The sequence below is a fragment of the Sebastes fasciatus genome, chromosome 11 (genome assembly GCF_043250625.1).
Source record: "Sebastes fasciatus isolate fSebFas1 chromosome 11, fSebFas1.pri, whole genome shotgun sequence".
Classification (NCBI taxonomy): Eukaryota; Metazoa; Chordata; class Actinopteri; order Perciformes; family Sebastidae; genus Sebastes; species Sebastes fasciatus.
Window position 1 is genome coordinate 26027222 of NC_133805.1, and position 12057 is coordinate 26039278.

At 40.3% G+C, this 12057-nt stretch overlaps 1 protein-coding gene across 3 annotated transcripts in view; it reads right to left on the bottom strand.

Annotated features, from left to right (window-relative positions):
* Positions 1 to 1938: 1938 nt before the first annotated feature.
* Positions 1939 to 12057, bottom strand: part of LOC141777538 (netrin-G1-like) — a 77435-nt gene continuing 67316 nt past the window's right edge. For 2 of the 3 annotated variants that reach the window (XM_074651889.1, XM_074651888.1), the window contains exon 7: positions 1942 to 4274. In XM_074651889.1, the coding sequence (XP_074507990.1) occupies positions 4036 to 4274 (239 nt within the window). In that variant the 3' untranslated portion in view covers positions 1942 to 4035. Of the gene's footprint in view, positions 4275 to 12057 lie in introns of all 3 variants that reach the window. The other variant, XM_074651890.1, reaches the window with a different exon arrangement.

Consider the following 12057-nt stretch of genomic DNA (forward strand, 5'->3'; position numbering starts at 1 on the left):
CTGACGCGTTTTAAAAAGAAAAACCTATAAAAGGGTTTTAATTAGGGCTGCCAATCAATTAAAATATTTAATCGCGATTAATCGCAAATTAATTGCACATTTTTTTATCTATTCAAAATGTACCTGAAAGGGAGATTTGTCAACATGGTAATGGGCAAATATGCTTGCTTTACGCGAATGTATGTATATATTTATTATTGGAAATCAATTAACAACACAAAACAATGACAATTATTGTCCAGAAACCTTCACAGGTACTGCATTTAGCATAAAAAATATGCTCAAATAGTAAGATAACTCAAGCCCAACAGGCAACAACAGCTGTCAGTGTGTCAGTGTGCTGACTTGACTATAACTTGCATGTGTTTATCATAAAGTGGGCATGTCTGTAAAGGGGAGACTCATGGGTCCCCATAGAACCCATTTTCATTCACATATCTTGAGGTCAGAAGTCAAGGGACGCCTTTGAAAATGTCCATGCCAGTTTTTCTTCGCCAAAATTTAGCGCAAGTTCGGAGCGTTATATGGCCTCCTTCCTGAAAAGATAGTATGACATGGTTGGTACCAATCGATTCTTCTTTCTTATAATACCAGTATTTTCACTCTTGCTTTAAAACTGAGCCTGCTTCAACCTCCAAAATATCTATTGCGTTGATGCGTTAAAGAAATTAGTGGCGTTAAAACTTTGTGATAACATGTTATTCTCGCATTAACTTTGACAACTCTAGTTTTAATAGAACTTTTGATGGCTACTTGCAGTACTTGTACTTCTTTTCGTATTGCAGTGTAGTGCTATAGTCCTTGCATTAGAAGTATGATAAGCTGTTTGGCTGCTTAGCTTACAGTACGGACTTTGGATTAGGGATGCCCATTATGAAACATTTTCTTAACAAATAACCGACCCTCTTTAACCCATTATTAACCGTTAACCAACAAGATCTGTGCCTCGCATGCAGCGGTGTACCAGCTGCAGGAGCACAACAGATATTCGTTGACGGGAGTCCCCAGTTCACCCGTCCGGGAGCGTTAACTTAACAGCCACGATGCTGCGTGTAGTGTCGCGAGCCACTTTAACAGTAAAAGTCTCCACCACTTTGTCTGCCCGGCATAACTTTAGCGAGAGGCCAACAGTGTGTGTATTTGTGCTACGTTAGCAGCTCTAGCATTGCCGGATGCTCGCCGCCGCACACGTAGTCTGCGTAACTTTAGCGAGTTTCCAACAGACCGTGTGTTTGTGTATGTGTTGGCGGTGAGTGTGAGGTTGTGGGTGGCGTTATAGCTGTGAACGTAGGTGTAGCAGTGTGTGTACAGTTTATTTGTCGGTGAATAAATGCTACGAAACTACAACTCCTCCGCTCCACTCAAGCGAGCCAGAGACCGGAGCCAACTTCCTGGATCCTGCAACTCCGGCTCTGCCTCTTAAGGTGGGCTGTTAAGGTGGACCGGCTTTTCTCCTTAAAGAGACGAGCCGCTCCTCTGAGCCGCTCAGCTTTTGAGTTAATCATTAACATTTCTTTTAACCGTTTTAACCGATAGCGTTAATCAGTTAAAATGCTTAATGTCGGTTAACGGTTAAACGGTTAATTATGAACATCCCTACTTTGGATGCTCTACTTTTTGTATTTTGTGTTTCACTACAAAAGAAAAGGCTTTTAGGATAAGGACGAGGCCTAACAATGCTTAAATTATAACATATATATTGCGGCAAATATAACATTATCTTAGATAACAATCTTGGTTAGGTAAACTTCCCCAAATCCAATAAAGAACAGGACAGAGGTGTATTATGATATAATAACATTTAGGACTTCCACATACAGTAGTGGATGTGCTACCATAAACAGATATTTTTTACCTTAGGTTAGTCAGCTAATTAGATGGACCTGCTAATGTTTGCAGTTTACATTAGAGCAAATAAACAAATTTTTTTACCATTCCTTAGACTTTTGCTCTTGTATTTTTGGTTTGGAAAGCCTAAAAAAGCTCTTTATAACCACTGTTAATACAGCCCAATGCTCACCACTTCAACATGTGTAGGAATTTAAAAAAGCTTGACAGGCCCGCTGTGCGTGTGATTAAAAAAAACAAGTGCTGTTTTGGGGAGATGTTTAGCAAATGTTCAATTCTTCAAGGATGTTGTTGATTTATTTTTTTTAACTTTAATGAATTGACCATGCCATAGTTGTTTTTTCTCCAGCAAATTTACGCTTTTCTTTTTTCTTCCACAAAATGTAACATTTACTCTGCTAAATAAATAACACCCATATCTCTCCACACACTGTTTTAACCCATTTCAAGTAGCTCATCTTAGTTTCCAAAAGTTGCTTCCCAAAAAAGGCATTCGCTCCTCTTTTTCATCGACAGTGTCATTTAATGAGAGGCACTTACAGTAGACTCTAACACAATTAGGTGTTTCATGACAACCCCGGTAAGAAAATTAATCTCTCAAATGAAATTGCTCTCAGTGCTCAGTATGTCACCCAGTGGGATGCGACTTCATTTCGATTCATTGACCCTCCATGAATTAAAGCTCATTTCCTGAACGTGTCGCGTCTCTGAGGCTCCCGCAGCAGGATGCAGGCTTTCAACCGTACCAGCTCAGGAAACCTTCCCCTCTTTCCATTTGATTCAAGGATTAGATTTGATTACAGATTTGAGCTGGACAACCTCTGCGACAGCCGTGCAATCTCCTTTTTTTTTTTCTCCCAAAGTCTTCTTGTTAAATTTACATAAAGCAGATGGGATTTTGGCTCGAGATTCTTCTGATTCTCCCATGTTTCATGAGCACAACAAGGATGGTTACAACACGTTAGAAAAAAAACAGCTGTAGTCATAGAACGAGGAATTCATTTGTTGACTGATATATTGCTACCAGCAACTGTTGCTTCAGTGAATAGGTCAACGATTGGCATTGATAGCTTTCATAAAAATCCTTTAAAATGACATTCAGCTATTGTCAGTGGCTTGTACCTATCTACAAACAATACACCGTTAAACTCTACACATCTGGTCTCAAATGTCATGTTACTACTTAATAAAATTACTACTGTTCAACAACAAGACAAAGACATGTTTTTTCTTTTTCCCTTTGGTGGAAGTGTATTGTGTAAGTGTGTACTGTAAACATAGTTTGGACAGCAGCTCTCAAATGAAGAGAACCCATGTGCCACACAAGCAAAGAAATAATACAACCAAACTCTTTGCGCACTCATGAGTCCACATCTAGGACACGTCGGCAGCAATAGAAAACAAGTAATACATCTTTTAGTTTTGCGTAGTCATGAAAATATCTGTTTTATACAAAAATTAAATACAGTTACAGTATGTTACAACTTTTTTTTTTTTCCCGTACAGGTGAGCTCAAGCATGACTACAAAGCCTCTGAAAAAGAAAAAAGGAAGAGATTGGTACTTGTCAAGGGGCTTGATAATAATACATGTGCAGCATTTGGCAAAACAACAGACACCCTTCAGCAAAGTAAAATCACCAGAGTCACCAAAGCACAGGGAGGAGAAGGTGAAGGGGTGAGGGAAGGAGAGAAGAAGAAGGTAGCAAGTAAGGAAGGAGGCAGTGAGGCAAGATGTTTTAAGATGTCCCCGTCCACATTATTATTTTTCAATAACTTCAGATGATACTTAGAAATCATGTGTCTAGTTTTGTACAGTTTTGCTCTCAGAGTGTGGGTAGCTCTATCTGAGTCTCCAGTCTGCCGTTAACGAAGCCGATGACATAATCACAAAGCGAGGGCTCCAACCGCTTCCTCTGTGACATTAAAAGACAGCAGTGACTTCACCAAGCCTTTCATAAATCCATCTAGCATTCGGTATAACAGATCAGTGCACAATCTGTCGCACTAGCAACGCTGTCTGTCACCCACCTCTGTGGCCTTGGATATACAAAAGAGTTGCTTATATTGTATGCTGAGCACATTGTCCACACATCCTTTTGTCCTTTTACGTCCTTAAGGTTGAGAGTTCAGCCTCAACATATGTGGTTTTAGGGTTTTGGTTGAGGATGAGAGGCCGTTCAGGTCTCTCAGCAAAGGGAAACAATCAATAGCGGGAGCACTACAAGGGTAAGAGCGAGCTGGCGGCTGATGGGGGGATGATGGAAGGAGGCCCGTCCAGACAATTGGTCATCACACTCCCCGGGGCCTTGGCAGCGAGCTCTCTCGCACAGGACGCCCGTGAAGCCAGGGGAACAATGGCACCGCTGATGGTGGTGGCAAGTGCCACCGTTCTGACAGCGCAGCATCGCGTTGTCACACACACGAGCTGCGGAGACAAAGCAAAAAGGGCAGGGGAGACAGGAAGGGGCGATTAATAGATCACTCAGTGATAGGGCGGCAGAGAACATCAACAGGCAAGTTCACAGGGCACAAGCTGCCTCTTCTTGTCCTGTCTGCAGCGCTCTGTGTCCTTAGAGCGCAGCTGACACATTAGGGAGGGTGAAGCCAAGGACTTTTGTGGAGGAGTGCGCAGAGGAAGAGGAGAGACAGATAACCAGGCCACATATATACTGTATGAATACTAGGATGCAGCCCACAGCCTGTGTGACAACCCTTTTCCACGAATGATTGTTTATGACAAAAGAACACAGACAGACATTATATGGATTTATGGATATTTGTAGGTGCACCAAAGGGACTTTAGAGCAAATAATCCTGGCAAAACAAAAGAGCAAACAAACCATGGCAGTGATGATGTGAAATTAATGATGAGTGAATCAAAGGATGCCAGAGTATTGTGAAACAGCCCCCCTTGTGCAGGTATTACATTTTTGCTTCCCTGTGGCACGACGACACACGAAGAAGAACAGAAAGAGGAGAAGACATGGGATAGATACCTGGCTCCAACTGCACCACCATTACCTTTTGATATGCAAATAAGCATTTTCAGTAATTCACCAATTGCTGTTATATTCCTCTCTGTGGTTAACCTTTCAACAAACAATACAACCCTGTTAGAGGAACATTATATAACATCCAGGACTGCATTGTTCTAGTGGCCACCAAACATGTCTTTGTTTTGATATGGATTGATTAGAACTACATAAGCTAATATTCACATTTGCAGACAAAAACCTCACGACTCAATTATCCCAGGAAGCCTCTCTGCTGGCAGAGGTGAAATCCTGGAAGAGGTAATATTTGCCAAGAGATTTCAGTGTAATTGGATATCTCCTTGCATAAATACTAATCACATTTTTTGGTTTTCAGTAATGTGGCTCATGCATCAGCATAAACTCAACAAATAATCATTACTCCTGCCAAAACTGATTAGAAAGGCATTTAACTTAATAATATCTCCGGCCCCTTCACACAGACGCCGCTGCTGTTATGTGCTTTAAATGGAAAAAGTCCACCTGTGAACGATCATCAAGATGGGATTTTCAATAATTCTGTGATGAAGTGTTGTAAAATACTCTTTTGGTGAACCCACATTCCTCGCATCGTCTGCCTCTACTTTCGAGAGTTTTGTTGTGACAGCCTTGTTGTGTTCAACAGTTTTTTATGTATTTATAGACAGGCTGATAATGATAGCATTATAAGAGCAAATATAGCAGCTCTTCCAGTCAGTCAAACTCCTTACTTAAAATGCAGCAGGTCTTGGGGCTGCGTAGCATGATAGATTTTTCCCTGCATGATTGTTGAACGCCGGTGCAAAAATAATGAGTCTGGCAAGAAACAACTGCTCTTTGATTCAGAGACTGACAACAAAACCTGACATTTACAATTGATGTTTTTAGATAGATTACAGATTTTTGTCTACAAAACTTGAGTCGATGCTGGAAAATATGACATCATAATGTTTCTGTTTAGATGAAACGCAAAAACAACAGACCCTGATCTGCAAATCATATATCATGAATAAACTGTTTGTTTACATTCAGGTTAATTTAAAGGGCAAATCAATATCGAACAAGACAAATAATGATACAAATTATAAAAATGATATATGATCATTTTCATAATTAGAGGCAGTAGTGCAGCTTTGAAAGGGGTTGGATTAGAATTATGATATTATTAGTAGAGACTGGCATGTCATGACCACTGACAGTTTCTGTACTGCAGATTTTGCAGCACCACGCAATATTTTAGTCGATTAGTCAACTAATCGGTCGTTTTGGTCGTAGTTGACTAAGATTTATTTAGTCGATAAGTGATTTTTATGCTTTTTTCATGCTGAATGACTTATTTCCAAGAAACTTATGAGCATATTTCTGCTAAAAATAAGATTTAAAGTGTGTGATTCTTTGTGGAGAAACTCAGTTTTACAGATCTGTCGATTAATTCAACTAATCGATTAGTCACCAAAATCGAAGAACGTCTTTGGTCGAGAACAGCCCTAATTTTTTGTACATATTTTGCAATTAACCAGTGATGTAAAGCAAGGATTTAATAATTAAAGGGCCTACAATAATTTTTTTTTTTTTATAGCAACATATCAAATTGCTATACGTAAGATGAATTATTTAGTACCCTCAGCTCTACGGTGATTTTAGTGACTTTCAGCTCATATCTAACGTGCTAATGCTAATGTTACACTTTCGGACTTGCACGGATGAGGAGCACACCTGTGCAAGCGTCAGACTGGTTATGCGGAAGTTAGGGATGTCACAGTGAGGCAATTTTCCCACCGGTTAATAAACTTCTGACAACACTGGTGTTACCGATTACACCGGACATTTTACAAGAAAAGATGACGCTCAATATCTGTAGAACGTTGATCTTTACCGTCGGATGGCTGTGTGTCTGGCTTCTCCGGTCGAGCTTATGCTGCGGTAATATAATGTAATAGGTGTGTGCCCGAATCGGTGTGTGCCTGAACACCGTGTAACACAGGTAACACCGACTACCGCGGCAAACCTAGCGGAAGTGTTTTAAATAGTAAGGTTTTAGTGGAGATGCATGTGTTTGGGAAGTAGTGAGCATACGACTGGATAAATGAGACTTTGATTATACTGCACAAGTTGTGTGAGAGTTTGTGAACGGATGTTTTGATGTAGTTTTGCTGTTTTTAAACGTTGCCCCGTTTTTACTTCAATTTATTAAGACTTTTCTCTGTTTTTTGATTCTCAGTTCACCATGGAGGCATGTGAGAAAAACAAAGTTTTCTTCAAGAATTCAAGGTAACATGGGGGCTATTGATATGCAAATGGTTGTTTTGTGGGTGAAGTATTCCTTTAAGCCCTGCTGAATTATGCCTCAGGCCTTGACAGTCTTGGTCCAAGTCTTCCAGTCAGTCTATTCATGCCCCACAAATTAACAACTTAAAATAGTGCAGAAGTGTCTGTAGTTGAACTATGCATTAAAATGGACTCCTGAGTGCTGCTCTCCTGTCCTCAGTGGGTTCAAACATTAATGGCCTTCTGGCTACACCCCAATCAGTAATGTCAAAGCAGCTTTCTCATTTTACAACTAATGGAAAACACCTGCTCTGTGTGTTTTGGTAAAAATTATCATGGGATCAGCTGAGTCTCCATTGTCTAGTCTGCACATTAACTTTGTTTCCTGTGGCCGAAGGATAATCTCTGAGTCCTCCAGCAGACCCTCAGGACCGTTGTCTTTCTAAAAGCATCTTTAGCCCAATTAGTTTGCTGATGGCGAGGCTTAAGCCTGCGGTGTCTTCGTGGAGCAACAGGGCCCTGCTGTCATGACAAAAAACGGAGAAAAATAACTCAATTATTATGTGTCGCTCAAAAAAAATCTCACATAGTGACAGGGTATGTGTGAAATAATAAAAAAAATGTTGAGTTGGTATCTTCAGTTATTATCTATGATGTCAGTGAAACTGTCTGGTCTGTGTTAAAACAACACAGTGAGACAAATTTGGGATTTTGGGCTATATTTTGCTCACAACAAGATGCACTACACACGCCTAGTAATCCTCAATCTAACTAATTTAAACAATTACATTTAAATGTATACATTTTATAATTTAGATATGAAATGTAAAATGTGATTATTATCTCATGAAAGCCAAAAATGTATACCCGGCCTCACAGGAAGGCATATAAATAGCACGGCATTTCAAGGACATTTTGAGTGTCATGAGGACGCATTTTAGCCTTTTCACGTGTCATTTGTACGCTACGCAACAAAACTACGGCAACGTCCGCAGTTAGGTTGAGGAAACAAAGCCACTTATTTAGGTTTAGGAAAAACATCATGGTTGGGCTTAAAATAAGTAAGTAAACTAAGTCAAATATTTACAGAAACAACGTTACATAACTACGGAAAACACGTCACCAAACATCAGGCGACACACTACTCAAATGTAACTTGCAAAACAAAACTCCCTTAAGTCCTGTGTTTGTTAGACCAATCTACCTCCCCTCCCGCCCGCCATAAGCAGTCTTTCTCGCATTTTATTTTACATCACTAGGTCCGAGCCATATTTACACGGATGCGTTTATATTGGATTCAGTACAGACTACATGGCGTACAATCGACACATCAAAAGCAAGAAAGAACTCAGGCTTTCTGCTTAAAAATTGTAGTCTCCAAGCCCAAGCCAAAATAACCCTGATGACATCATTAGGGGGTGATTTTTCAGACTTTGGAAAGCTCCCCTGAGAGCCACAAAAAACACGATACAACTATTTCACAGCCTGAGTAGTACTCTCTGTGACAAGTCCACTACACTTGATTAGTAAAGTCGGTGGAGTGCCTCCTTAATAATAGATAATAAAATACAATATCATGCTTTTTGAATGATTTTCTACATACAACTGTATCTTTATATAGGGATACCGACATCACTCACTCTTAGACTTGTGTTGGAAGCAAGTGAGAACACAGCAATTTGAGTCCCAGCTAAGCACCGGCGCACTCTCTCTTGAGACATATGTGCACCTCACACCTCCGACAGATGTGTGACATTTTAGCAGTATAACTGTTATGACAGATCCATACTTGGGCCTTGGTGTTGCACGACGCAACATGGAGTAAAATCACCACAGCAACAGCAATGCAACGGTTATAGACAGGAAGGACAAAGAGCTGAATTAGATTTCATATTACCGCTTGTGTGACTGGAAGCATGATGCAATGGAAAGGTGTGTTTTTTTTAAATGTGATTTTTGTCTGGTCGTGAGTTATAGTATTAAAGAGCTCCCTTTTTTCTGGTGTTTTCTGACCCACCCATCCGCCCTGACCTCCCCTCTATGCGGCGTTTGACGCTGTTTATACTTCCTGGTCTACGATTACATGGATTATATACATATTCATTTCGTGGGATATACTTTATACACATTTCAGTGCATTACTTTTCATAGGTCGAGCTACGAACGGTGTATGAGTACAGCCTAAACCATGGATACTCAACTTGCTTTGCCTGGGGGCGACTTTTGCAAAGTGACATGAGGCCATGTGCCAGTTAATAAACACAACAGACATTTTTGGCCTCGGTCGGGGTGAGATCCTCCACTGGCATTTTTTTTGATAAACAACCTAGTCTATTAGTCTATTTTGATAATTTGATCATTTTTGATGCACTCTGGCACCTAATTTACATTCACAGTACAAAAACAATCTCATTGTGAATCAATTTATTTCCATTATGAATTATATAATGTTCAGCGTGTCACGTGGCGCCCTATCTGGCCCGTGGGCCATAAGGTGAGCATCACTGTCCTAAACATACCTAGACAGTTCTTTAATCCTCTCATCTCAGTGAACTCTTGATGTCCTCAGTACTCTACGACTGAAATCTCTGAGATACAACTTTTTGTGGAAGATCTACTTCGTATATGGCAGAAATAATTCTATTGAATAGCCAACCTTTTTTAAATACGTCAATTCATATCAACAGATCTAATATTACACGAATCACTGAGTTTTGTTAGTCATGTGAAACCTGTTATAGTATTAAAGATAATTACATACAGGGGAATATATAGTGGTTATTTATACTAAAGTTATTAATTTAAGATTTTAAAAAGCCTTTCTAACTCTAGATTCACCAGTGCAATTAACTATAGCTGGAGACAGTTTTCAGATACAGGATCTTCTAATTATATGCTTTGAGACAGAATAGTGTTGCTTCAATTACATTGGATCAATATCTTTTGCCATGGTGTCAGGGTAAACTGAAACCCACATTCAGCCGTGCCTCCTGTTATCATATTAACATGAAGGCTTCGTCATTAGTCATGACTCGAGGCTCTGAAGTTCAATATAAAGTGTCAGCTGCATACTGTAGTAGCACTTGACAGTGGCAGTACAATACTGCATCTGAAGACAGAAAGTGTCTGATTTTCCTTTCACTCAAGTCCTATGTTGTCAGAATTGGAAGATTAGAAAGTTACATTAAAGGAATAGTTAAAAAAAGCGAAAATATTCTCTTTCTTGCTTAGTTAGATGAGAAGATTGATACCATACTAAATGGTAAGCTACCACCAGCAGCCTGTTAGCTTAGTTTAGCTTAGTACAAAGTGGAAGCAAAAAAAAATGTTGTTGAAAAATACTGCTACCAGCACCAGTGATCAATAGACTGTATATAAAGATGGACGACATGACAGCTCCACATAGTCTGGAGCTAAAACATCTGGATCGCCCCGTGGTGGCTGGCTTCAGTAGAGGTCATAAATCCATGTTAGCGTGTGGCTCACGCTGGCAAGCTACGGCTGTGCTCTGCTTGTGATTGGCTTTAGCGGGTGTGTGGGCGGGGCCATCGATACCGCGGCTCCAGCCCCCCCGATCACTACCGCGCAGACTCTGGCTCCAAATGATGTCAAGATCTCAAGATGGCAGCTCCTGTGTCCAAGATATTTTGGCTTCACTTTTGTACAGTGGGAGGAAGTGGAGAGGCGTCATCCATCTATATATACAGTCTATAGTCTACAGTCTTCACGGACAGAAAGGAAAAAATGAGTAATAAAAAGCTGTGGTTTTATGATGAGTTGAAGGTTGTAACTGTTTCTTGGAAAAAAGCAGCCGGACGCAGTGACTCCCTGGAGTGTCCGCTGCTTCTTCGTGGCCATTTCTCGTCAAGAAATAGATACAACATGTAACAAGATACATGTTTATTAGTAAGCTTTAGAGGTGCTGGTAGGCATATTTGTGAACAGTCAGGCTAACTGTTTGCCCCTGCGTCCAGTCTTATGCTAAGCTGAGCTAGGCAAGAAAGCAAATTAACATATTTCCCAAAATTCCCAAAAACTAACTATTCATGTAAAATATTGGAACTTTTTAGGGTCATTGAAAAAAAAACTGGATAAGAATGTCCATTATAGAAGTCCACACTGTTACACGTTAACGCAAGAGGTGACGTATGTAATGATTACTTTTTCATTTTTACAAAATCAAAACAAGACATTTAAAGATAACTTCCTTGTGTTTATTTCAGAGACACTGCTGTTGCAATATGAAATGTCACCTCTCCTTGCACTAATGGGATTTTTCCTATGAAAACACCTACTGTCATAGGGCATTTAGAACTGCAAAAGTAAGTGCAGAAAATGCAGTACACCTACATGTACCTGTACATATAAAAGCTTTTCATTGAAATTGTTATAGGTTAGATTGGAATGCTGTGTTCTGACACTTTATATGGAAAGGATGCAGGATAGCAGAGTTGTTTTTAAGCAAAGTTTGTAAACCACTCCAGTGCAGTAACTAGTTTCTTTTCACCTCTGACTGCAGCACTGGATTATTTTCATAGGTGCATTTCATTCCCAGCCTTGTGAGTCCAGAGCAGAGAAGGAAAGACCCTCTCTTAATCGTGGAAATCCTGAAAGTCCTCTTTTAATTTTTTTTCCCCCTCTCCTGGCTGTGAGAGCAGTGGTGCAGATGCAACTTAACACTCACTACACAGGATATCTGGGCCCGAGGATTAGCTGGAGATAGCTGCAGATCAATCTACATAAACCCCCCTGAAGCCTCTTCTCTCCTTCCCTCTCCTTCTCCTCTTTCCTTTTTTTCCCCACTTTGTGAACATGGCAGAAAGGGTGCATCCCCAGAGAGCATTCTGGGTAATTAAAAAGAGGGCATGATCAAAGGGGTTAGGAGGCTATGGACTTTGTGATCATGAGGCATGTGGTCCGTTCCCTGCA